At 35.6% G+C, this 27,550-nt stretch overlaps 1 protein-coding gene across 1 annotated transcript in view; it reads left to right on the top strand.

Annotated features, from left to right (window-relative positions):
• Window positions 1–731: 731 nt before the first annotated feature.
• The window catches only part of igf2r (insulin-like growth factor 2 receptor), a 30,772-nt gene continuing 3,953 nt past the window's right edge, over window positions 732–27,550 (top strand). The window contains exons 1-44 of the mRNA XM_058756015.1: window positions 732–967; window positions 1,308–1,447; window positions 4,565–4,683; window positions 5,005–5,103; window positions 5,610–5,742; window positions 5,916–6,027; window positions 6,259–6,364; window positions 6,448–6,607; window positions 7,500–7,686; window positions 7,770–7,873; window positions 8,078–8,233; window positions 9,170–9,316; window positions 9,420–9,707; window positions 10,374–10,524; window positions 10,733–10,910; window positions 11,155–11,270; window positions 12,357–12,516; window positions 12,631–12,807; window positions 12,923–13,024; window positions 13,111–13,212; window positions 14,302–14,476; window positions 14,760–14,933; window positions 15,040–15,183; window positions 15,351–15,526; window positions 16,196–16,283; window positions 16,374–16,577; window positions 17,353–17,483; window positions 17,565–17,668; window positions 17,756–17,889; window positions 17,962–18,158; window positions 20,206–20,332; window positions 20,567–20,698; window positions 21,122–21,384; window positions 21,468–21,680; window positions 22,508–22,657; window positions 22,747–22,905; window positions 23,470–23,668; window positions 23,952–24,104; window positions 24,529–24,766; window positions 25,245–25,381; window positions 25,454–25,571; window positions 26,074–26,220; window positions 26,322–26,506; window positions 27,279–27,465. Of these exons, the coding sequence (XP_058611998.1) occupies window positions 849–967; window positions 1,308–1,447; window positions 4,565–4,683; window positions 5,005–5,103; window positions 5,610–5,742; window positions 5,916–6,027; window positions 6,259–6,364; window positions 6,448–6,607; window positions 7,500–7,686; window positions 7,770–7,873; window positions 8,078–8,233; window positions 9,170–9,316; window positions 9,420–9,707; window positions 10,374–10,524; window positions 10,733–10,910; window positions 11,155–11,270; window positions 12,357–12,516; window positions 12,631–12,807; window positions 12,923–13,024; window positions 13,111–13,212; window positions 14,302–14,476; window positions 14,760–14,933; window positions 15,040–15,183; window positions 15,351–15,526; window positions 16,196–16,283; window positions 16,374–16,577; window positions 17,353–17,483; window positions 17,565–17,668; window positions 17,756–17,889; window positions 17,962–18,158; window positions 20,206–20,332; window positions 20,567–20,698; window positions 21,122–21,384; window positions 21,468–21,680; window positions 22,508–22,657; window positions 22,747–22,905; window positions 23,470–23,668; window positions 23,952–24,104; window positions 24,529–24,766; window positions 25,245–25,381; window positions 25,454–25,571; window positions 26,074–26,220; window positions 26,322–26,506; window positions 27,279–27,465 (6,791 nt within the window). The 5' untranslated portion in view covers window positions 732–848. The remainder of the gene's footprint in view (window positions 968–1,307; window positions 1,448–4,564; window positions 4,684–5,004; window positions 5,104–5,609; window positions 5,743–5,915; window positions 6,028–6,258; window positions 6,365–6,447; window positions 6,608–7,499; window positions 7,687–7,769; window positions 7,874–8,077; window positions 8,234–9,169; window positions 9,317–9,419; window positions 9,708–10,373; window positions 10,525–10,732; window positions 10,911–11,154; window positions 11,271–12,356; window positions 12,517–12,630; window positions 12,808–12,922; window positions 13,025–13,110; window positions 13,213–14,301; window positions 14,477–14,759; window positions 14,934–15,039; window positions 15,184–15,350; window positions 15,527–16,195; window positions 16,284–16,373; window positions 16,578–17,352; window positions 17,484–17,564; window positions 17,669–17,755; window positions 17,890–17,961; window positions 18,159–20,205; window positions 20,333–20,566; window positions 20,699–21,121; window positions 21,385–21,467; window positions 21,681–22,507; window positions 22,658–22,746; window positions 22,906–23,469; window positions 23,669–23,951; window positions 24,105–24,528; window positions 24,767–25,244; window positions 25,382–25,453; window positions 25,572–26,073; window positions 26,221–26,321; window positions 26,507–27,278; window positions 27,466–27,550) is intronic.

Raw genomic sequence — 27,550 nt, forward strand, 5'->3', positions numbered from 1 at the left:
AGATTAATTGCAATGCACAATGAAAAAACATGATTTATGAAGATTGTTAAAGACGGAGTTATCTGTTTGTGCAAACAAACTCTTCATTTCGTTTTAATTTCTACGTTTTAATGATTGTTGTCGCAGATGTAGAAGTTCTAGTGTAATAAATACGTTTAATTTGTTTGAAATATGTTTAAAATCTGAATGTAGGAGTTGCAAATGACCGCTTGCGCACGTCAGCTGGGACAAAATAAATAAAATAAAAATAATCTCGAAAATTTGATTCTGACTGGTAAATCAGAGAGAAATAAATTTGTATAAGTTTCCAATGGTACAAATAAAAAAATATCGTTAGATTAGATAAACAGTAAACGACATTTTTTATTGAAGATTAATAATTACAAGAATATAAAGAAATATATATTATGTTACATAATAAAATACTTTTTTTTCTTTTCTACAGTGCGATAGTTTTTTTTTTTGTTTGTTTTTCTTAAGCGTAATAGAAACATTTCACCAACTTAAAACAATATATTTATTGATTTGATAGGTAACACTAATATCGTGGTCAGGGGTTTATTTTTCGATGATGTTCCTCTGACTGTAAACAATATCTTAAGTAACGATAGTGAAAAGATTGAATGAATAAATTAAAGCCACGCCTGTTTAGGACAGTCCTTTCCGTGCTGCAGTCATTCTACTGGTTAGAATGGAGCGCACCACGTGATGTGTACCACGTGTCATGTCATGTCACATGTCATGTGACGGTGAGTGGTTCCTCCTGCTACACGGTAATGATCAGTAATCAGAAAGGACTGCTGTATCATGTCGGACTGTGCGCACTCATTTATTTCCTAGTTTAAAATATGGGTCGTGTGCGGGTTTGCGGAATCGCTGCTACTGTTGTTTCTACTTTCATACTGCTTCAGTGTGTTTCATCAGCAGTGGAGTCGGATGACAGCCCATGGTACCAGGATCTGTGCAGGTGAGATCTTTAATAAATAAACAAACCTAATGCTAATCATTGCTGGCAAACCCTTATGGATATCATATAAAGAGTTGTCAAGAAAGAATTGTGTGGGTTTAAATATGATCTAGTGTGCTTTATATATTTGAATGATAGTTGTGGCCCTGTAGCCTGGGTGCATCTAGGTACCTGGACCTTATAAAATCAAAACATACTTTTTCTCACCTGAGACAAAGAAATGCATTCATTTAGGCACTGAGCTGGTTTTACTATTAGATTATGTCATATAACTGCAATAAATTCTGATCATGCAAATGGATTCAACTGAAATTGTGTCTCTCTTTTTGTGTGTGTGCAGTTACAAATGGGAGGCCATTGACCAAGACAGCAATGTGAGATACACTTTGAAGCTCTGTGATTCGTCTCCAGACACAGAATGTGGAAAAGAAAGCGCGGTCTGTGCCCACAACCTTAAGAGTGCCCAGCACCAGTCAGTGGGTAAGTGCAGTGCATCGATGTGCCAGTATTACACAATGCACTCCCAAACTGCAACAGCAATGTTCATAAAACAAAAACGTGTACACTGCTCATTTTTTATAATAGAATATACATTTTATAATAGAATATGTTTTTTAAATTGTCAGCTTTCTTAGTGATTATTGATTAGAAAATTGATTGGTTGTTTGGTTATTTGATTAGTTAGGATAGATAATGACAGTATCTGTGAGAGTAGCACTGGTTTCACCATCCAAGGCCTGTGTAAGAAAACAATTCTCAGGTTCTCTAAATTCTCATTCATTTGTTGGGTGTTATTGTTGTACTGTCTATTTGCTGATTTTAATTAAGAAAACCTTATTTATATTAGTTTATCAGTAATCAGTTTGCATTCTGAAATAATGAGACAGTGCAGTCTTAATGGTCCTAAAGTAGATTTAATTTTCTTTATGCAATGCATAATTTCTTATACACTACCATTCAAAAGATAGTCTGTGAGATTTTTAAATATATTTCATGCATGCTCACTAAGGCTGCAAAAATACAGTAAAAATGTAATAATGTTAAATTTATTTTTCCATTTAAAATAACTGTTTTCTGTTTTGATTTTATTTTAAAATGTAATTTATTCCTGTGATGCAAAGCTGAATTTTTAGTATCATTACTCCAGTCTTCATTATCACATGATCCTTTAGAAATCATTTGAATATGCTGATTTGGTGCTTAGGAAACTGCTGTGGTCAGTGTTGAAAACATTTGTGCTGAAACATCGATACATTTTTTTTCAGGATTCTATGATGAATAGACCGTTTAAATGAACGGCATTTATTTGAAATGGAAATCTTTATAAATTCTAAAATCACATGGCTTTACTATACTTGATCAGTTCAATGCATTTTTGCTGACTAAAAGTACTGAATTCTTTAAACTGTGCTGAATGAATATTTTTGAACGGTAGTGTGTGTTTAAATTTTTTCCTGTTTTTCATGTAAGCTTAAAGTGCAATGTGATCTTAACATGTTTTCTTGCAAGATTCACTCATTTAGGTCATGTGATTGATACCATTTTCTATCGATTCAAGTCACCCCAAACACTTGGTTGGACAAAGAAAGACGTTTTATTGCTTAGTCTGGATATTCAGGTTAAACATTAAAACTCTTTAAAGGAAGTATGCTAAATACTTCTCGTGTTTTGTCTTCAGAGTAAATAAAAGCCATGTAACTCAGGGCTGTTATAGCACATGGTCATTGCTCTCATAAGCGAGAGCTGCATGACAGAGCACAGACAGAGCGCTTGTTTATTTGGCCTTATCCAACTAGTCAGCTGACCTCCATATGACACAAACCTATCAACTGAACACCCCTGACCAAAAGCGGCTCTGAGTTAACTGTGAGCCCTAGATTTAAATAAAAGGATCCATTTCACTCGTCAGAACAAACACTGGAGATATGTTGATGATCGAATCCGCATGCTTATATTCATAATGAGTGGCTTTCAGCACTGTTACATGCTACAGAAGTTATTTCGTACCTTAGTAAGAAAAACATCCAAACACCATTGTGTAATGTCTATTTAAATAGCGTTTCATGCTGGGTTGACTGTGGTGATTTATATTCGTACTGGTTCTCAGTGTCACACACTTTGGTGGTTGGTGTGTATCTGTTTCCGGCCCATTAATGTGTGCTTCACACAACAGTGTCGATGCGTCTGAAAGTGTTTGCATTTATTTTAGTGTGTATACTCTCGCTCACATATCCTGGTATTCTTTATCTTGTGTTCCTGCAGTCATATCTTTGTGTTCCACAGTAAGTAGGTCAAAGTTATCTAGCAGCAGGTGCAGAAGTACAATTTGACAGTTAGAAAAATGCCTGTTTTGTAAGGAAGTGACAGTATTTAAATATCAGTAATTAAAATTTTCAGGCTACACCGCGAACAATAAATCATAAGTGTTAGTCCTGTCACATTAACTGTGTTTGCTGTCTTAATAAAAGTCTGAAGCATATGCTACACTTACTTGGGGTTACATCAGGTTGATTAAGTCGTGCTTTATTCTCAAAACTATTTAACGCATCCTGAACAGAGCAGTTGTATGAAAAACACAACGGAGATTTACTAGACTACTGTTTTGTACTATACTTATTTCAGTATGCAGTGTGCACACTGTGTGCGACATGCATTTAAAAAAAATTTTTTTTTTTAATTCTCGGATAACCAAAATTTGTTGCATAAAAGCAGATGCACCTGCGCTGCATGGAACATTGCATCCCACAATGCAATAAGCTTGACTTGACCTTCCATATCCAGTATCATGAATGAACCAGAAATAATATCAGCTGCAATTTTGGCTCTTCTTGATTCATGGTGTGACTGCAATAAGACAATTTTACATTCATATGTACACAAATAAGTGAATTGTTTCTTAATATTACTTTAATGAAATAATTGAGTGGCACACGCTGAAGTAAATATAAAACAATAAATGGATGTCAAGTCATTACAATGTAGTGCACTACTGTTTATAAGCATTATAAGCAGTACAATATTAGTACACTGACATTCTCTTTCTCCACACAAGGCATGCTAAATGTTTTCCAGCGTCCTAAAATTTCAGATGTAGTTTCTCTGGCTCTAGTTGGCATGTTTATGGAAGCGTTTATCATATTGAGTTTTTATTAGGTAATCTTCTCATGCAGTTTGTTCCCATGGGTTGTGCACTGCTAGACTTTTGGCCTATGAACTTCTAACCTCTCCAGATCACATACTGTAATAATTCTACTTTGTTGGGAAGCACACAGACATTTACTGAATTTCGATAAGCAGTTTTGTAAAACATACTATGTCTGTTTTTCTTGTGCTTGACTCAACTGTATTGACAAAAGTGGTTCTATTGTCCTTGTTTGTAAGTCGCTTTGGATAAGTGTCTGCTAAATGTAAATGGAAAAAACTGTATTTCTTTTACTGAAATCTGGCTGCGTATAGAGCGTGTTTTTCGGTAGTTATTTTAATAACTGTAGTGTGTTACCAGCTTGCTGAAAAACAATTTCAATATCACAAAAGCTTATGCCCTATTTCTCTCAGACACGCTGCTGTGCTCAAACCAGGTCTTTTTTTTCCCCATAGGTGAGCTCTCCTTGCGGAAGGTCTCGCCTGCTGTGCTTGATTTCAACAGCTCGAGGAAATGTGACGACAAGAGCCGCAACATTCAGAGCAGCATCACCTTTCAATGCGGCAAAACTATGGTGAGCTTTCCTCCCCAGCATGCACTGTTAGTCAGTGACTCCTGTGAACAGAGCGTGACATTTGCAAGGCTGTTTGTTTCCTTCCACCTTCTTGCTGAGCAAGAAGAAATGACACAGATGGAAAAATGATATAATATTGAGGCAAAGTGAAAGTAGGTGTGGCTGATCTAAATGTGCTGAAATTTACCCCTAAATATAGATTATTTTTCCTAAATGCATATTTAATTTTACTGCAGTTTCTCTGTGAAGGACAAAAAAATAATATAAATAATAATATTTAAAAAATTTTTTAAGTTTTTTTCTTTTTCTTTTTCTTTAAAGGGCACACCTGAGTTTGTTACCATCTCTGAGTGTGTGCATTACTTTGAATGGAGGACGTATGCCGCCTGCAGACGTGATAAATTTAAACCACATATGGAGGTGAGTAAAGGTGATGAGACTTGATGACAGTTCCGTTAGAGCGTTAACCTGGAGGAAGGTGTGAATGCTTAAGTGTGTGTGGCTGTTTCAGTTGTTCTCAGTCTGAGAAAGAATTAAACTCATCAGTCTTGAACAAATCATTTTAACATTGTGAACTTCTAAATAGACTTGGATAATGCCTAATCTGCATAAAGAACGATTAACATTTTAAACTATTGTGAAAATCCCATTTAATGGTTTAGCACAGTGTTTATTTATTTACTTATTTTGGAATAAAATTAGTTTGTTCAGTTTCTACATTTGAGGGAAACAACTTTTTTCCTATTATTCTATTATTATGCTGCTAATCTAAGCACCGGTCACATTTTCATGAAGTGTAAAAAATTGATGTTTTAAGATATTTCGCCTAATATCTTATTTATGCTACCACAAACAGAGGATACAATCTTCTGGGAGTATTTTTTTTAACACCACCCAATGCATTATTTGCGTATCTCTTTTTAAAGGTCCCTTGCTATGTCTTTGACTCGGATGGAAAGAAGCATGACCTCAACCCGCTGATAAAACTCTCAGACGGCTACCTGGTTGACGACCCAGATGATGAAATTGACTTCTACATTAATATATGCAGAAGCCTAAGTGAGTTACTGTAAACTGTGAAAATGGCTTTTCAACAGCTTGCCACCCAGTCAACAAACATTTTGTCACACAAAACAATCTGCAAAGCGTCTGAGCAGGTTCTTATTTAAACAACGAAAGCATGTGAAAGTGCAATGCAAATAACTTAAGATGATGTCTGTCCATCCATCCAGACCGTGCTGGAAGCTCCTGTCCCGAGGGATCTGCCGCCTGTCTCACCTCTGGCAAAGACTCCTACAACATGGGTCAGCCTGTTCATCAACTTGAGCTGCTCTCCAATGACAAGTATGTGCTGATTTAATAGCTAATTAGTTATTAGGCTGATGCTTTAACTGTCCCATTCTAAAGTTTGCGATTTGGTACGTTTCTGCTCACCAACAGTAAAAACAGTAATATTGTGAAACATTGTTGTAATATAAAAAAAGATTCTGTTTTAATATATTTTAAAATGTAGAAAACTGGAGCAGCAACTGATTAGAATTTTTTTTTTTTATTAATTTATTTTTATTCCCCCAGACTAAAGCTGCGATATGAGGGAGTCAAAGAAGAAGGCCCAGCCTTCTGTAATGGCCACAGTCCTGCAGTGACGATTACATTTATTTGTCCATCTGCAAGGCAGGCGGTAAGAAGATGCCTAGTGTTTGATCTCATTACAGTTTATTTGCTATACTCCGTCCTCTCACAGTTTTCTCAATGGTTTATCAGGGAAGTAACCCTAAGATGATCAGCAACTTGAACTGTCGGTATGAGATCGAGTGGGTGACTGAGTACGCCTGCCACAGAGATTACCTGGAGAGTCACAGCTGCACACTGACCAGCGAACAGCACGACATCTCCATTGACCTTACTTACCTGACACACAACCGTGAGTTAACTCTATTAGTTTAGTTGGAGGCAATGATGTAAATATTGTTTCTGAATGAAGAATGAAGGAGTGATGGATTTGATATGGTGTTTAATGAGTAAGTGATTAACTGAATAAACCATACATATCCCAGTGTCATTGTACAGTGGTAATATTAAAAGTCATGTACAGTAATTGAAATAAAATATTAGGTAAAAATTAAATGAAAGCTTAAACTTAAGTGGAAATGTAACATTTTGCCTTGGTGACTAACTGAAATAAAATGGGTTTAACTTGAAGTACTAAAATGACAAAAACTAAAGCTGAAAAAAAGCCAAATTGACAAAAGCACAAAATTAACATTAAACTTTAACATTAAAGCTAATTTAAAATATGAATAAATACTGTAATAGTTTATAAATAATAGTAAAATAGAACTAATACCATGGCATATTCATTTACTGTGGAATTTACATGTTACTTCATTGTGCCTCAGAGATGAAAAATGTCTAAAAACATGATATTGGTACTGTACCATGTCCAAAAAAACATGGTATTTCCAAAGGCACAACATTGGCTTGGTTGTAATAGCATGGTATTTCCATCATACTCTTTTGGTATGGTACATTTTGTTACTAAGAGAAATCAGAGGGCAGTTTGTTGGATACGGAGGTTGTTTTTCCCACTGAAGGTACACTAGAACAGGAACTTTGAGAACAAGTATAGTAAAAATTCTCTGTAAACATCATAAAACATGCATTAAGGTTTTACCATGACTTCATACAGTTTAGCAAAAATAAAAAAAACCTTCTCCTATAACAAGTCCATACAGTTGTGGTTCATCCTTGATGTGATTGAGTACTTATTTATCAAATATAATGCTTTACCATTTGTCTCATTTCTTTATCCTTAGCTACTGGCACTCCCTATATGGCTGACGCCAGAAATGGTGAGGACACCTATACCTTCTATCTGAACGTGTGTGGGGAGACCAAAGCTGGACAATGTGTTGATGACAAAGGTTACATATCTGTCTGCCAAGTCAAAGACACGGGGAATGTGAAGAAGATTGCTGGGAGATTCCAGAACCAAACTCTGAGGTTCGCCTTAGCTTGTGTTACTGATTTACAGTGAAAATTTAAACTGAAGAGCAGTCATAACCCTTTTCTTTTTTTATCTCAAGATATTCCGATGGTGATCTTACGCTAATCTACCCAGACGGCAGTAGATGCAGCAGTGGATTCCAGCGCATGACCATCATTAACTTTGAGTGCAATGCAACGGCTGGTGAGTGACATAATGACTCATCACATAGCGACTCGTGAAGTCACGTGCTGATGAAACCACAGCACTGCTGTTTTAATCCTGATTGAGGAAGTTTAATTAGATGAGAACCAAAATGGAAATGCAACAATGTGACCTCGATGATTGTTTCATGTCGGAAATGTGGTTTTCAAAATGTTTCGCTCACAGCTGACTTGTGGTTTGCAGAGTACGGCCAGCCGGATTTTACGGGAGAGTCTGACTGCACGTATTACTTTGACTGGCAAACAGCATATGCATGTGTGAAGGAGAAGGAAGACCTGATGTGTCGAGTCACAGACCACAAGAAGCGTTATGATCTGTCACCTCTTACGCGTTACCCAGGTAGAGATGAGCATAATGATTGTGTTCTGGGAAGTGAAGTCAAAGATTCATAATGAAAACTTGTGGCTTGAAGATATTTTATTTTTTTATAAGTTACTTTCATGATTTATTTTTAGTTCTTTAATGACAAGTAAATAAATACACTATTAAGTTGAGGATTGGTATGATTTTTTAATGAAGTCTCTTATGCTCACCAAGGCTGCATTTATTTGATCAAAAAAGGTGTAATATTATGACATTACAATTTAAAAACTTGTCTTTTGGAATGTTTTTTAAAACGTAATTTGAAAGCAATTGTTCTACTTAATATTTTTGTGACTACCCCCCCCCCCCCCACACAGAATTCTTTAATGAGTAGAGTTCAAAAAACAATATTTCTTTGAAATATAAATTGTGCTACCATTTATATTTAGTCACCTTTGATCAATTTAAATCATCCTAGCTGAATAAACATGGTAATTTTATTTCAAAAAAATAATCTTTCTGTCTTATCTATTCACTTATTCATTTGTTCATTTATTTTTACTTCACCATGCCAAAACATTGCCTAATTTCTAAAAGAAAGGTTCACCTAAAAAGAAAGACAAAAATTCTGTGGAACCCTCCAAAAATATTAATTAATAAATAAGCATATAGAAAAAAAAAGCACTATAAAAATGCTTACCACTTTGTGGAGGAACATTTTAAAGGCTAAATCAAAAAGAAATTAGTAACATTAAAGGCTAAATCAAAAAATGTTGTAAGTGGGAAAGCTCATTTGAAAAAATAAATGCAGGCTGGGTTAAAGGATAAATCATTAGCATTTGATGAGCCATAAAAAATAATCTCAGGCTGGTGCTGTCAAACCTGTTTTCTTGAATATGAAAGTTTCTATAAACTTCTCAAAAATTAATTGTAACAGCATTATTTAGCTTATTGTAAATGTTGTTTTCTCAGAATCAGAGGGATCTCAAAACTGGGAGGCTGTGGGCACCAAGGCAGCAGAGTCTGATAAGAAGCGCTTTTACATGAATGTTTGTCATAAAATCATCCAAGACGGGGATGCCAGATCTTGCCCTGAGGATGCAGCAATATGTGCAGTAGGTCAGTGCACCATTAGAGATTATTTCCTAGATATATATAAAAACTTTTTTTAGTTCTGTCTTACTCAGAACATTTCAATCTAACCCAAATTTTCTTCTCTTAGGAAACGGGAAAACTATGAATTTGGGCAAATTCCTGATTTCTCCGCAAAAAGCAGCAGAGGGTGATGACATAAGACTCATTTACACTGATGGAGACAAATGCGGGCAGAACATGAAAGTGAAAACCATCATCACTCTGAAGTGCAAGCCTGGAGATGTTGAGAGCGCTCCAGTCCTGAGGAGCATGTCCAGTGATGGATGCATCTATGAGTTTGAGTGGTTCACCGCTTCAGCCTGCGTCCTCTCGAAAACAGAAGGTGACGACTGCAAGGTGGAAGACCCACAAGCAGGTACAGGACAGTGTTGTTGTCGTTTTATTTATGCACTATTATCAGGGATGCATATTAGTGGTGCACATGCAGTCAAAATCAAAAAAGTTCAGACCGCTCATTGGCATACCAACATGCGAATATATAGAATTTTAGATTTCCAGTTTTCATTAAAATTTTGTATATATATATATATATATATATATATATATATATATATATATATATATATAATTTCTATATAGTTTTAATTTAATTAAATTTCTTTGAATTTCATCTTTATTTCAGTTATTGAAAACATTTTTCATACTTTTTAGTAAATTACACTGGTTCAGCATAAAATTACTGTATCTGTTGTGTTGTAATTTTGTATAATCTGTATCTTCTCTCATACCAGTTTATTCCTCCATGTGAATATTTTTCTATGTAAAAACACGTATATTGTGGTTATTTTCTTTTAGTTTGTTTTAGTTTTTAATTTAACTAAACTAAAATGTAATTTTTATTTTATTTAGCAAAAATGTTTTTTTTAATCATTTTACTGTACAATAATATCTAAATATTTCTACAATGTTCTGCTTCATTATTGCGAGAATGTGTAGCCTAGTGGCTAAAGATTTAGGCTGGTTATGGTGTTTATTTGCCTTTTATTGGGCTGCTTTTAAATGTGCTTCTTTTTCTTTGCAGGAATTTCATTTGACCTTTCCCCGCTTCGGAAACCTAGTGGAGGTTATTATAACATGTCCGTTGACAAGTATGATTACTTCATCAATGTGTGTGGCAATGTGAAGGCCGCACAGTGTCCAGAAACAGCAGGGGCCTGTCAAGTTGACCAGAGGCAAGTTCACTTTGGTCATTTTCGTTTAACAAGGTGTGATGCGACAAGTTTTTTATCTTCACTGGAAGTATGATATGAAGCAACGGAATCTCAGCCAATCACAATATATTTGATGTTGATATATACAGCTGTGGAGTGCATGATTTTTAACCAATAAGATTTTGCTGTGGGTGGAGCTAACCTTTTTTTTTTTTTTCCATCTCTGCAGTGGCACAAGCTCTTGGAATCTCGGTGAGTTTAACTCCAAGCTTTCTTACTATGATGGCATGATCCAGCTGACCTACAGAAACGGCTCTCAGTACAACAACAAGCAGCGCACACAGCGTTCCACACACATTTCCTTCCTCTGTGACAGAGAGGCTGGTCCAGGAAAACCAGAGTTTCAGGTATCGCACCTGCTTCTTTGTTCTGTTCGTGCTGACTGTTAACACTCAAATATATTTTTAGCCCCTTCAGGTAAATATTTTTAGCCTCTAGTCAAGTAATGCTACTTCAGCATAAAGTGTGTTCAGCAACTTTTTTTTTTTTTTTTTGTCTCAAGCATTGGACACACCTTCAGATTATTCCTGTAAGTCTTGTGTCTTGTGTGCAAACCAAAAATGTCCTTCATTTATGAGCATTTTTCTGCAGAAAGAAGATGAGTACACTTATAACTTCAAATGGTACACTTCCTACGCCTGTCCTGAGAGACCACATGAGTGTGTTGTGACAGACCCCAAAACTCTGCAGCAATACGACCTGTCCAGGTTAGCTTGCCTTTCTCAAAAGACTCAAATGTCCTAGAGAAGTGATTATACTATATTATTAAATAGTTTAGTTTCATTTTATAAACAAGTTTGGTGCCACTAGAGCTGCATAAATGTCACACTTATCCTTTAGCTTACTAAATACTTCCTCCATCTGCCACTGATTGAACAAACATATTAAATTGAAATAGGAGTCACAATTTTTAAGATGGGTAAATTAATGAAAAAATTACCTTTTTATATAAATATATCCTAATAAATGTAAATTGCAATCAAATAATTATTAAAAATAATCTTTAAAAAAAATTAAATGTAATAAAATCTTTATATTTAAACAATTTCCATTACCCTTTTATTTACTAATTAAATTATGTATTTACATGTTATGTTATATTTATATATGTATGTGTATGTGTGTATATGTATATATATATATATATATATATATATATATATATATATATATATATATATATATATATATATGTGTGTGTGTGTTTATGTTATATTTATGTTTTTATTCTGTTGATTGTAACGACAAAATGGCAAAATATTTTGTTTAAAATATATTTTGTCTAATTTTTCTATATTTCAATATTGAGCAAAAATCATGCTTTTAGTGTAGTATTATGTTAGGCAAGCATGTGTTCACTTTTTTGTAAACTTGATTTATTATTTTCAACTTTTTTTTTATTACGTTTAGGTTACTTATTTTTTCCATGAAAAATGTTATAAAGTTAAACATGACTTACTTCAAATAACAGATTTTTAATTTAATTTTGTTTTATTTTGTTATTATTTATTTAGTGTTCATTTATTTTAACCAAATTTCATTTTTTGGATGTAGCCTTCTATGTCATAGTGGAGACATCTGATACTAGATATGGACATTTGGATACGATTAGATAGATGGATAGATATGACTACTAGATAGAAACGCACTGTTAATCCTGGTAATTGTTTAGGTAGTGTTATCGCTCCATTATACATGTTTGACAACATCCAAACAATGCTAGTATTAAAAGGTCAGACAGTGTTAACAACAATGGCTCTACAGTAAATCTCTCGTTTCCTTCCTCTCTGCAGTTTGTCAGTATCTAATGGCGGTAGGAACTGGCAGGCCATGCACACCTCTGACTCCAGCGACCTGAGGAAGTACTACATCAATATATGCCGGCCACTTAAAGCCGTGCCTGACTGTGACAGGAGAGCTTCTGTCTGTGAGGTGAAATTCGAGGCTGACAAGGTTAGTTCACTGACTGTAAACACTGGAATGACATGGTAATATAAAATAACATGTATAACAAAAAACAAACTGCACCACTGACAACAAATGTGTGTGTACATGTTACTCGAGCAGGAAGGCCTGTCTGAGAAGGTAGAAGTCAGTAACTTAGGCATTGCTACGAAGGGGCCAGTGATTGTGGAAGAGAACAAGCTAATGTTGGAGTACACTAACGGCTCAGTGTGTCAAGCAGATGGAGTGATGACCACTTACAGAACTCGTATCCACTTTGCCTGCTCATCTGGGACAGCAGTGAGTCATTACTGTCCTTTTAGTCATTTTTATTGTTGCTATAAGGCTTATTTAAAACTACGTTTATAAATCAGTGGCATGAACAATATGAGACCAATGGTTTTTTTTTCTTTAGCCATCCGGTCCTCGCTTTTTGGTGAACCAGAATTGCACCGTTGACTTTGTTTGGGACACAGAAGCAGCCTGTGCCATCTCAACCGTTGAGGCCACCAACCAGGTCCACTTTCATTTTTGCACCAATTCACTGACTTTGACGGAATGGAGAAGATTTATTTTCTTATGTGTCTTGTTATTTATCTACAGACCTGCTCAGTGAAAGATCCCAACACTGGCTTTGAGTTCAACCTGCAACCGCTGGCTTCTGAAAGCGGATACCACGTCAATTCTCATGGGAAAGACTTTGTCGTAAGAAGCACTTTAAAATCTTTCAAATGCTCTTGAGTAGGGTGTGGATCGATGCAGAAGTCAATTTTAGTATGATACTAGCTTCTGGTACGCAAGTATCAATACTAAACAGAGACCTAATAATAAACGGCCTTGGATGACTAATGAAATGAAACTGAGACTTTCAGTAGATTCAGTATTTATTTATACAGTCTAATTATACAGATGTTGCTTGAGGTTAGTACTTTTTATTTTATTTTTTATTAATTTATTTTTTTAGAGAAATTAATCCTATTTTTATTCACCAAGGATGCATTAAATTGATGGATTAAAATGACAAAACATTTGTAATGTTACCAAGGATTTATATTTCAAATAAACTATTTTCTTTTTAGCTTTCTATTCATCAAAGAATTAAAAATGTCTCACGGTTTCCACAAAAATTAAGCAGCACAACTGTATTCAACATCATAATAATAAGTAATGTTTCTTGAGCATCAAATCAGCATATTAGAATGATTTCTGAAGGATCATGTGACACTGAAGACTGATGCAAAGCTGAATTTCCAGCATCATTACTCCAAAGGAATAAATTACATTTTAAAACAAACTCATTTAAAATTTTAAAGATTTATTTTAAATTGTAATAATATTTCACACATTACTGTTTTTACTGTGTTTTTGATCAAATAAATAAATGCAGCCTTGGTGAGCATAAGAGTTTTTAAAAAATATATATATATATTTTTTTTAAGAATTATTATTATTTATTTATTTATTTATTTTTTTTGACCCCAAAGTTTTGAATTGAGCAGTTAATGTGCATAAACATTCAGTTACTTTTAGCATTCATTTGTTTTTGTAACAAACATTGTGGAATAAATGTGCTGAATACCAGCATTTTGTTGTCTGGGTCATGTACTAAATTTCCAAAAAAAAATTTGAAAAATTAAAAAAAATATATATTTTTTTTTAAACCACAATACTGTATACGGTGCAGTCTACTCCTCAGTTTGACCCTGTGTTCAGTTTCTCTTTGCCCTCTTTCATATATCACGTTTAGTGCAATTATACCAATTTTAAAACAAAAGTAACTCCTGTCTACTGTAGGTGAACATTTGTGATTCAGTAAAAGTGTGCGGGACTGTCAGAGGTAAACCTGTGGCCGGCTGTGAGCTGGAAGATAAGAAACCAGTGAGTCAAGTTGGTGTGGAACAGTCTCTCCAGTTCTCCACCGATGGCATTCTCACTCTCATGTACAAAGGGATCATGGAAAAATTGACAGGTGCGTAACTGAGAGGGCCGCAAATTTTGACGCCCAAATTTTAAATGTTAATGTATCATTGGTAGTATTGTATTTCGTTGTACCTTGCATGATCATGTTAGAGTAATTGCAAGATGATGAAACTAGCACAGCTTTGTAGAAAATGCTCCAATATATTAGGATATATTATACACAAGTCTTTGAATGACCAATCAGAATGAAGTATTCTAGAGAGACTTGTATTAGGTTATATTGTTCTGCCCAGACTGAACCCACTTTACCCTGTTTCTCATCCTCTCTATAGGTACCGAAGACACATTCGTCATTAATTTTGTGTGTGACCAAAAGGCCAACCCGGCCTTTCTGAGGCTTATACAGGAAGAGCTGGGCACAAGTACACACGTAACCCACAATGTGTTTTTTGAGCTTTCCACTGCACTAGCCTGTGAACCTGCTCCTGTGGATTGCCAAGTCGCTGGTAAGCTTTCCCATGCACAAAAACATGCTTTTAATGCTGAAGTGTGTCATTGCTGTCACAATTTTGATACCAATCTCAAGCTGATTCCTCTGTCTTGCATTTCCAGATTTGCAAGGTAGAGAGTACGACTTGGGTGACCTCAGTCTGGATGACAAGTATTACGTTCCTCTGGACACCTCAGATCAGGCCCGCATTCAAAAGTTTTACATCAACGTGTGTAAACCGCTGCCTCGCGTCCAGGGCTGCCCTGGTGAGTGTCTACAAACAGATATTGACAGTCTCTTTTGAAATGTCTTCCTATATTTAGCTTGGTACTTTGAGATTGATTTTTCTCTTTGTAACACCGACCAAGGGCTGGAGGAGTAGTGCTGGTCTGAATGACCACGCAGTAAACTAATAGACTTCTGTTGTTGGCAGGTGGAGCGATTGGAGCATGTGCCCAGCTGGGTGGCAAAGGTGTGAATCTGGGATACGTGCAGTCCAGCCTGCAGGCAGCGGCAGATGGCTCCATCAGTATTGTTTATCTGAATGGGGACAAGTGCAATTCAGGACGTTACTCTACCCGAATCGTCTTCCAGTGTGATGACAGTCCTGTAAGCAAGTGCATGCTTTCTCTCTAAAGTCCAAATAGATTTTTATCCATGGCACCTTCCACAATAAATTAGTGTCTGATTCAGTTTTTTGAATTAAAATAAATTTATTTTCAATGAAAATGATTGAATATGTATAATCCTAAGATGCACATAGTGTGATGGTATGACTATGACTGTGTTTATAGTTAAATTATTTAAAAAAACAAAAATTAATCATTATTTAGCTGCACAGGATCTATATAACCCTGTTGCTGCAAGTAAAAAATCTAATATAACTTGGAACCAATATTTGAGGGAAATTAGTTTCTTGAGCAGCAAATCAGCATATTAGAAAGATTTTTGATGGATCATGTGACGCTGAAGACTGGAGTAATGGCTGCTAAAAATTCAGCTTTGCTTTAAAGGAATAAATTGCATTTTTAAATAGATTTAAAATGTAATACTATTTCATGATCAAATAAATGCAGCCTTGGTGAGCACGAGAGTTCTTTAAAAACATTTAAAAATCTTACCGCCCCCAAACTTCTGAATGGTAATAAAATAACATGACAAAATGATTTAAAAATCTGTTTCAAACCTTATTTTGAACTATTTAAGATGCTAAAGGTATTCTATTTTATTTTTTATGGTGAAGCTGTTGAAACACATTTTTCTTTTCTCTATTAAAAGGGTGCACCCATGTTTGATCGCATAGATGGCTGTGAATATGTCTTCATCTGGAGAACCTCAGAAGCTTGCCCAATCAAAAGAGTTCAGGGTAGGATCAACAGCCAATTCAGTTGCAGGAATTTAAAAAAAACAAAAAAAAAAAAACTCTTTGACTCAATTTAGTTCCTGACGCCTATAGGTGAAAACTGTAAGGTCAAGGACCCCAAGAGCGGTTACGAGTACAATCTTACACCACTGGCCGGAACGGACTATGAAGTGAAGGATTTGAGTTATGAGTATCACTTTGCAGTGTGTGGCCCAGTTACATCCTCAGTCTGCCCTCACGGTCCCAGCAACTCTGTGTCCTCCTGTCAGGTCGAGGGCAGTGCACACAGAATAGCAGGTGAGTTTGTTTTGTTTAGTATCAAAACTGAGCTAGTAGGGCACTTTTTTCATTCCAAAAATTTTAATTTGCTGAAAATGTACTCACCCTCAGGCAGTCCAAGATGTAGATGAGGTTGTTTCTTCATCTGAACAGATGAAGAACTGAGAAATTTAACATTACATCACTTGCTCACCAATGGTTCCTGTGCAGTGAATGGGTGCCGTCAGAGTCTAAACATCTGATTAAAAACATCACAATAATCCTCAAGTAATTCACCCGACTCCAGTCAACCAGTTAACATCTTATGAAGTGCAAAGCTGCATGTTTGTTATAAACAAATCCATCATAATCATTTTTCACTTTAAACCATTGCTTATGGCAAAAATACAAATCCTCTATCCATAATATTGCTTTCTCCAGTGACAAAGTCGTCTTGTCTGAATCGGGAGAAATTCAGACTTTTTCACTGGAAGAAGTATTATTATGAATTGTAGAAATGCCTTAATAATGGGTTTATTACAAACACGTAGCTTTTTGCTTACAAGATGTTAGACTGGAGTTTTGTGGATTATTGTGATGTCTTTACCAGCTGTTTGAACTCTCATTCTGACGGCACCCATTCACTGCAGACGATCCATTGGTGAGCAAGTGATATAATCCTAAACTTCTCCAAATCCGTTCCGATGAAGAAAAACTCATCTACATCTTTTATGGTTTGAGGGTAAGTAAATGTTTAGCAAATGTTCATGTTTGGGTGAACTATTCACTTAAACTTTTCTATGCTCCTTTGCAGGCTCAGCCAATCAAAACCTCACATTTGATGATGGGATTATTATGATCAACTACACACATGGGGAAAAGTGCCACAAGATCTATGAGCGGTCCACGGCTATTCTCTTCTCCTGCGACCACAGCAAGAATCCTGTGAGTTTCTTTCAGCCAATGAATAAGTTAAGAAGTTAAAAGAATTTCCTGAATGTTTCTTTTCCTTTCTTTGTTCATCAGGGAAAGCCAGAGTTCATAAAGGAGACTGCAGACTGCACATACCTCTTTGAATGGCACACAGCTTTGGCCTGCCCTTCCTTCAAAACCACAACCTGCTCCTACAAGTAAGAGCAACCTTCTTGCTAATGTGTTAGCTCCCAATACATAATACAACTGTCTAAATGACCTACAACCCCCTCTCTGTCTGGCAGTGATGGCAATGGCCACTCCTACGATCTATCCTCACTGGCCCTGCACAAATCTAATTGGATAGTCGTGCCAGAAGCGACCAATCAGAAGCAGCGTTACTATATTAATGTGTGCAAGTCTCTGGTGCCTCAGACCGGTGAGTTGTAGCAGTACTGCTGGAGTGTATTGACCGGTCTGCGTTGGTGTTATAACTGGTGTTTTGTCTCAGGTTTGTGGAGCTGCCCGTCTAGCGCTGCGGCTTGTATGAAGGATGGAGATGAATATGTGAATCTGGGGGAGGCAGAGGCGGGTCCACAGTGGGATAAAAACATCCTGATTCTGAAGTACACCAACGGACAAGCCTGTCCTGACGGCAAGAGAAACCGGACCACCATTATACGCTTCAGATGCGACCCAGACAAAGTGGTTTGTGATTATTTATGCTCTTCTCTGTATACTCACTACTGTTTATTTTTTTGTAACTATTATTTTCATTCATATTTTTTTTAAATAAATGCACAGTCAGTTTTTTTTTTTTGAAAGAAATACTTTTATTCAGCAATCAAACATTAAATTGATCAAAAGTGACAGTGAAGAAATGTATAAAAGATTTTTTTCAAATAAATGCTGTTCTTTTAAACTTTGTATTCATCAAACGATCCTGAAAAAAATGTAGTTTCGCAGTTTCCTCAAAAATATTAAGCAGTGCAACTGTTTTCAACATTGATAATAATAAACGTTTTATGAGTCCGCAAGTCAGAGTAAGTCAGTATATAATAATGATTTCTAAAGGATCATGTGACACTGAAGACTGGTGTAATGATGTTGAAAATTCAGCTTTGAATAACAAAAATAAATTACATTTTAAATTATATTCAAATAGAAAACTGTTATTTCAGTTGTAATAATATTTCACAATATTATTGCTTTTACTGTATTTTTGATCAAATAAATGTAGCCTTGGTGAGCTTAAATTTATATGTAAAAAAAAATAAAATAAATAAAATACAAATATTATAAGAATATAGCTATTAGATATTCTCTAAGTATATGCTAATATTTATAGTAGTGCTGTCAATCGATTAAAAAAATTAGTCACGTTAATCACAGTCATGGACTGTGATTAATCATGATTAATCGCAAATTTAAAATACTAGGATTTACCTGTAAATGTGTTGAAATAAAGAAATGCATGACAAACTAGTTCAGGCATCCTCAAATCTGGCCCACTCCTGCAGAGTTTAGCTGTAACCCTAATCAAACACACCTGAGCATGCTAATCAGAGTCTTCAAGATCATTCGAAAATCACAGACAGGTGAGTTTGATCAGGGTTGGAGCTAAACTCTGCAGCAGATTGGCCCTCCAGGGAAGGATTTGAGGAACCCTGAACTTGTTTAAGGAAACAGAACTTTTCACACTTCCGCCAGGTATGAGACATAATCCTTATTATTCTTTTGTTTTTATTCAGCCATTATCAGCCTTTAAACTGGCAATAAAACGTTTACCAAGTCACATCGCTTCAGTCCCAGTATACATTTACCCAACTATTATCAAAAGTATTTCTAAATAAATACAACAAAACATTTCTTGCGACCTTACATGAAGTATTATTACAAAATGCATTATGAAGAAGAATTGGACCTGTTCTGCAGCTGCATAAGAGCTAATATTAGCATCATGCTTCATAAGACAATTTATGAGATTAATAGTACACTTCTACTCAGAACTCACTTCAAACCACCATCGAGTGTTTGTAATAACTTCCTTTTGCGATCACATGTGGAATTTGGTTGTTTAATGTTGTTAAAATATGCGATTTATAGCCTTTTATATCGCTGCACAAATTAGCATTTCAGATGTACACATTCATCCTATCCTAATCATGTTTATTATCTTATATAATCTACAGTGGCTGTTGTCATGTTTATTTCTGCTGTGTAAAAGCCTTAACATGTATGCTCTGCTGAAACTCACGTTGTTTGTGATGTTAACCGTCTCTCCGTTCTTAAGTTGCCAGGGATACATTCCAAGTGTAATACACATTAGTAAAAGGATCTATTTTCATTTTTATTTGTCTATATACACTTTGGACAACCGTGGTACATTATAAAAGTAGACCAAAAAACCGCAACCCACGGCTCTGTAATTTTTCCCGCGACTGTATTTTCAAAATAGCCCACTTGTGCCGCTACCCTGGCAACACTGGTTTGCTGTAACCTCATCACACAATGATAGATAACCTTCCGCACTGCGATGACGGGAAGAAGTTGGGAACAAACCTTATCAAACGAGTAATTTGCGTAAAAAAAAAATATTAACGCGTTAATTTTTAGATTAATCGCATGCGTTAGTGCTTTAACGTTGACACCCCTAATTTATAGTAATATATATCTCATACTGTACAGTGTACAGTGAGCATAACAACATCCTCTGCTTGTCTGTGTCTCTGACTTTCTGTCTGTTTTTCTGCAGGACTCTGAACCTACTCTGATCACGGCACTGGAAGACTGTGTCTATAGCTTTGTGTGGTTCACTGCTGCAGCCTGTCCTCTCAACAGCACTGAACATGGGGACTGTAAAGTCACAAATCCAGCCACAGGTGAGTCACCCACATGAGCCTCAGTCACACTGAATACACAATTATTTAGAACAACTGAATCATCTTATCCAGACACTTCCTGTCTGCTCATAACAGTGCATGTGGCTGTTGCATGCAAATAGCCTGAATAACAGTGTGGGTGTTTTTACACAATGATCAAATTAAAAGTTCTAGCATTTATGTTTGTCCCTAAATCAATCTGAGATGTGCTGTGCTTGTGCCTGGTCTCCACAGGTCATCTCTTCGACCTTAATGCCCTCAGTCGGACAGGTGGCTATACGGTCTATGATCCCATGGCCAATAAGAAGATGTTCAGACTGAACGTGTGTGGAGAAATAGCCAATGCTGGTTGTGCTTCTGAAACAGGTATATTTCCCTGTGTACCTTTCATTTAGTGAAAAACAGTGTAAAAAAATATATTTGGTATAATATTATAATATATTATAGGATATCTACCAACCTGACAAATAAATAAATAAAAAATACAAGTTATAAATTTTGTCACTCGGGTTTATTCAGTTACTATGTAAATTAAGTTATTATTATTTATTTTAAGTATTTCTGTAAATAATTGTCACTACATTTTGTCACTTTAGATACAATTTTTTTTACTTTATATAGATACTTGTATTTTTTAGGTGTATTTTTTTTTCTTCCAAAGAATAAAGAAGCAGTTTGGTTTGTGCTTTGTTTTGCTCAGCATTTCTGTTTCAGTGACTTTTTTTAAGACATTTAGGCCCAGAGCAAAAAAGACTTTGTACAGTAATGTTGAGATGTTTTTTGCTGCAGCCGTGTGCATCAAAGACAGTCAGAAGGTCGTAAGTGGTGGGAAAACCTCAAGGAAGCTGGTGTATAGGGATCAGGTGGTGGAGCTCACTTATGAGGATGGAGACACGTGTGCCGCCGACCTTTCCCTCAAACACAAGAGCATCTTCAGCTTCGTCTGCAAGTCTGAGGGAGAAGGTACTGATGAACCCGTGCTGGTGTACTCGGATGACACCACTTGTACTCACTTTTTCTCCTGGCACACTCCTCTGGTCTGCGAACAACAGGTAAGAGGAAGTCTATAATCTTTCGGTTCTCTAAACCTTGCTTCAGGTGAACCTGCAACAAATTTAGTGTCTCTTCTCTGCAGGTGAAGTGCTCCGTTTGGAACGGTACCAACCAGATTGACCTCAGTCCTCTGATCCATCTCACCGGTTACTACACGGCTGTCAACGAGGATGTAGACTGGGACAAGTCTCCTGATTTCTACATCAACATATGCCAGCCTCTCAACCCCATCCCAGGGGTCAACTGTCCTCCAGGGGCTGCTGTGTGCATGGATCCTGTTGATGGAGATCCAGTTGTAAGTAAAAGCATCAGTACAACAATGAATTCCACTTTCTTTGATATACAGAACTAAAAAGTAGTATGAATGGTTTAACTTTTGAAAATGAAGAAATTAAAACAGCCATTAATTAGTATTGTAATTTTACTGTGTTGTACTGTAAAATGCAATTATAATAATTTTTGTATTTATAATTTTTTATTTGTTTAATATTTATTTAGTACTTGTAGTAGTAATTATAATAAAATAATATAATTATAATTTATTATTATTATATTTTTCCTAAATGCATTTTTATTTTACAGTGAAATATAGTAATTGCTTATTTTAATATTTTATTTCATAATAATAAACATTATTGGTAGTAGTAGAAGTATTTTATTTTTCTTATACTAATTTTTAGAGATATTATTGTGTATTATCGTATAATATATCTTAATGTCTTTTATTATTGCTGCTGTTATAGTCATATTGATATATATGTAATCAGTTTCTTTTTTTCTTCTTTTTTTTTGGCCAAATCGTGCTATTTTGTAAATTTATCATTTTAAATCATCATTTTGTTCAGAAATCACAATTAGAATTTCTCCCCAAATTGTGCAGCCAAAGCATTGATAATGGAATTTAATGTTATCGGTATTATAATAATAACCAATATTGGAGGCTGTCTTATACTACATGCACACATAGTCAAACTACCGATGAAGAAAATACATATTGTCAGTTTTGAGTTTGTGATATTATTCATATTAGTTTGAGTCTATTTGAGCAAAATATTTTTACTAATCATTCCATGGCACCAGGGGTGATATTGAAGTTTGAATTTGATTTTCCTTTCTGTGCAGGACATCGGACGAATCACCTCCCCTCCTCGCTATAACAGCAACACCAAAGAGGTGGAGATCACCTTCAGCAGCACAACCGTCTGCCATTCTAACCCCACCTCCAACTACTCCTCCAAGATCATCTTCACCTGCCAGAAAGGAGCAGAGCTGGTAAGAGAGCAACCCTGAGTGTAACCGAGTGGTTGTTGGTTGTTGGTCTCTGTCGTACCTAAGTGTAAGTGTTGGTTTTGCACAAACAGGGTTCTCCCCAGATGATTCGAGCTCAGGACTGTATGTATGTGTTCGAGTGGGCCACTCCTGTGGTTTGTCCGGAGACCATCACAGCGCAGGGCTGCAATCTGACCGTCTCCCAGCTGCGCTACACATTTGACCTCTCAGTGCTGTCAGGGACCGTTCAGGTAATGAAGAGAGAAAGACTTCTCCAAGACTGAGTATTTTAAACTTGTGCCGTCAAAGCTTTGGGCTTCTATAAAATTGTATAATATTTCTGAAACAAGTCACCAAGGTTCCATTTATTTGATCACGCAAGAGTGCAGTGATATTGTGAAATATTGCTACAATTTAAAATGACCGTTTTGTATTTTAATATATTTTGAAATGTATTTTATTCCTGTGAGTGAAAGCTGAATTTTCAGCATCATTACTCCAGTCTTCAATGTCACATGATGCATCAGAAATCATTCTAATATGCCGATTTGCTCAAGAGAAATTTCCTGTTATTATCAATGTTGAGATCAGTTGTGCTGCTTAATGTTTTTGTGGAAGTTGTGATGCATTTTATTTCAGAATAGTTCAAAACCACATTTACTTGATATTGAATATTTTGTATCATTATAAATGTCTTTACTGTCGTATCGTTATCCTCCCTTAATAAAAGTATTAATTAAACAAAAAATCTAGAACGCTAATCCTTTAAATGGTTGTTAGCAAAGGGATGATTCTAATTTATTTGTGTTTTTTAGGTTCCTAGAAGCTCCGGCTTCTTTAAAATCAACGTGTGTGGGACTGTGACAGGCACAGCATGTAAAGACAGCGCGGTATGTCTGATCTCAACGGACTCTGTGGCTTCATACGGAAACAGAAAAATCATGAACCTAGACTACAAGAGAGAAGAGCAGGCTGTGATCATGCAGTACAGTGGAGGAGACACCTGTCCTCAAGGTCAGACAAACACTCTGAAGCACTCTAAAAACCTATTAAGTTGCCTACCTAGACACCTTTTTAAGGCACATTTTTGACAAATGGTCTTGTTCTAGAAGGTAATAATTGTAATATACCTCATTTTGGCCTCAGTTGTATGGAAACATTGTATGCATGTTATAGTGAATGCAGTACCACTATGCATTGCAGTCAACCAAAGACAAGATCTTATATTGAATCTATTAATAGACTCTTGTTAAACTTTCCCCCTAAATGATTCAAATGTGTGTTTGTTGTCTTTCAGTTACAGATAAAAATGAAGTGTGCATTTTCCCCTTTACGTTCCTGGGCAAGTTTTATTCTGAGTGCACAACTCAGGGCAGGACTGACGGCAGGAAGTGGTGTGCCACTACAAGCAACTATGACAAAGATCAGAAATGGGGCTTTTGCTCTGGTGGTACGAATCCTTTACGATCTAAAAACTCATGAATTACATGTACTGTTTTGGGATAGAGCAACTAGACGAGCTATATTTATTTCATTCTGTTTTTATTTCATCAATCTGTTTTTTAATGCTTTCAGTTCCTTATTAAGGAAAGGAAACTAAACAGACTTGTTTAACTTGAAGTAAAATAATTTTAGTAAAATGTAAATAACTATATTTACAAAATGTAATTTTTTGCTTAAAATGGAAATAATTTAAAAATGTAATTATTTCAGTAGATTCAGCTATTTAGCAGCACATAACGTGAACATTACTTAAATTGTCTGTTATTTAAGATTGTGTTTGTCTAATTGAATGTCTAAATGAATGTTAATTATTTGAAACTTGATTTGAAGACTGTCTTTTTACTGTTATTTTTTGTTTGTTTATTTCACAGCACCAAGAGGGAAACGGCAGTCATCCATTTTGTTCTCGTGTGACAGAGCGGCCGGCCATGGAAGTCCTCAGCTGATGAGCGAAACCCAAGGATGTTCTGCCACCTTCCAGTGGCGAACGAATGTGGTCTGCCCACCCAAAAAGATGGAGTGCAAGCTTGCAGGACAACACCAGACCTACGACCTGCGCACACTCTCGTCTCTAACAGAGCCGTGGAAATTTAGCAACAGGGACGATTCGTAAGTTTCACACTAACTAACGTTAAAAAAAGTGAAATCGCAATCAACCACCCCTTTAAAACATTTCTTGTTCTTGCATTCATTTGAATTTATTAATTTTTTTTTTTTTTTAATGTTCAATAATGATATTACAGTATCTGGTGAGCAGATTTGTGATGGTACGTCTATAATAAAAATATATATTATAAAATCAAATTTATTCTTAAGATGGACAAAATTCCTGGATCTTTTTATTTATTTTTTCAATTTTTGTAGGCCACAACAGAGCAATAATTATTGACTATTTGTATCAGACATAATTTCTATATCTATATATTTGTTTTTGTTCAAAAACATACATATTTGAAGTACTATTTGTACTCAAGTCAGTGGAATATGGACACATTGCATTTAATCAGTAATGAAACACTGGTGTAATATTGCACCTGCATCTGTTCAGTGTTAATGAAATTCACAATTGTACTATTTGTTCTCACAGGTACTACTTCAACCTCTGCCAGGCCATTCATGGAGGCCAGCCAGGCTGTGCCGCAGAAGCCGCCATGTGTCGCAGACGTGCTGGCGGGAAGACCGAGACTCTGGGCCGTGTTCACACGCAGACCATGGAGTTAATCGGTAAGTCTTTTTAAACCTTCTCTGACATGATTACAGTTTTGTTGGTTTCTCATCAGCATGTATCCTCACCAGATGGAAAGATCCTTGTCAATTATTCCATGGGCGACGACGTGTGTGGAAACAACAAACCAGCCAGAACAATCTTGCAGCTGAAGTGTGGCGGCACAGTGGGCCATCCGAAATTATTCAAGTAAGTTGACTTGGCATGAATATTCTTAACTTGTGGTGTTGGTTTAGCATCTATTAGAGATGTCAGTTTTTACCAGATTTAACTTAACCATATAGAAAAAAACATACTCTACTAGTCAAAAGTTACAAATTAAGATTTTTTTTTAAAATGTCTTTGAAAGAAGTCCATTTTGGTCACAAAGGATGCATTTATTTGATGAAAAATACAGTAAAAGCAGTAATATTGTGAAATATTATTACAATTTAAAATAACTAGTTTAATATATTTTAAAAAGTAATTTATTCCTGTGATGCAAAGCTGAGTTTTCAGCATAATTTCTCTGGTCTTCAGTGTCACATAATCCTTCAGAAATAATTCTAAAATGCTGATTTGGTGCTCAAGAACCATTTCTTATCAGAAAAAGTGGTTTCCATTTGAGATGCTGGTCTGTATTTTTAATGTACAGTTCTTCTTAGGAACTATTGAGTTGAATAAGATTCATATTTTTGTCTATGTGTTTTAGGGAGGATAAAACAGCATGTGAGTTCTGGGTGGAGTGGGAAACTCGATCTGCATGTGCTGTAAAGCAGGAGGAAGTGGAGATGATCAATGGAACCATCAAAGTGCCCGAGACAGGAGCCATTTTCAGCCTGGGAACACTGTATTACCGGTGAGCATCTCTCCCTCTCATTCATTAAAACAGAGCCTACAACTACACCACACCACATGTAGAAATGTGCATGAGATAAACAGTGTTTTATCTGTCCTCAGTTTCCACAACGCTACGGGAGACATCCGTCCCAATGGAGATCGCTATATCTACCACATCCAGCTGTCAGGCATCACCGACAGCTCCATTTCCAATTGCCTGGGTGCCAATATCTGTCAGGTCAAGATTAATGACAGTTACCGCAGAAAAATTGGCTCCTCCAGCAAAGCCAAGTATTATATCAAAGGTGAGACAAAATCAATAAGTGACCATATTAGGAGTTACAGTGTGTGATGTGCGAGTACAGTGTGCTCAAATATTTCAGTATGCATATTGGGACAGATGAAAGGCAAAGTTGGGTTTATTTTCCACTTCTGTTTATAACAGCATGCAAATATCAAACATATTTTAAAATATTTTTATTTAAAGGTTTAAAATATTTTGCTTGTTTGTTTTACAAAGATTTCCTTAGTTTATTTGTGTATTTATTTACATTAAATTAATCAATTTATTTATTTATAATTTATTTATTTTTATTTTTAAAATCTATTTATAATGCACTTTTTTTTTAAATTAAATCATTTATAAATTCTTTTTGATACAACAAAAATGGCAAAAATGTTTTTAAATATTGTTTAAATTGTTGTTGTTTGAAAAGAGGATTTGTTTGTTCATTATTTAATTTACACATTCTCTTTGTAACAACACAACTTTGTAACAAATATTTTGTTTAAAATATATTTTGTATGATTACTTGGTTTCTGTATACTTATTCAATATTTGGCAAAACATTTAGGTTTTTATTTTATTTTTTTAGAATTAGGTTGCTGTGTTGTCCACTTTAATTTATATTTTTATTCAAAAATTTCAAATTCAATTAATTTTTTTCCATGAATTCCTAATATATTGTTAGTTTAGGTTGCTTACTTTTAAAAGCAAATTTTTCTATGAACACAATTTATTTTGTATTTTTGTGATGTAACCATTTTATGAAATGACCTGGTGTTGTATTTTGTCAGGTGGAAATCTTGATGTCTTGGTACCATCTGAATCTGTATGTGGACGAGACAAAACCAAAACTGTGTCCTCGACCATCCTGTTCCACTGCAGCCCTACGGCAGGGGAGGGTATCCCAGAATTCCTCCTGGAGACAGATGGCTGCCAGTATCTGTTTGTTTGGCACACCACCACAGTTTGTGAATTTTTGTGAGTATTACTAAAGCCTAATCATACTTTTAAGCTTCAATTCAACAATTCTACAACATAGATTTGTTAGCAGAGTAAGTTTGAG

The sequence above is a fragment of the Onychostoma macrolepis genome, chromosome 20 (genome assembly GCF_012432095.1).
Source record: "Onychostoma macrolepis isolate SWU-2019 chromosome 20, ASM1243209v1, whole genome shotgun sequence".
NCBI lineage: Eukaryota > Metazoa > Chordata > Actinopteri > Cypriniformes > Cyprinidae > Onychostoma > Onychostoma macrolepis.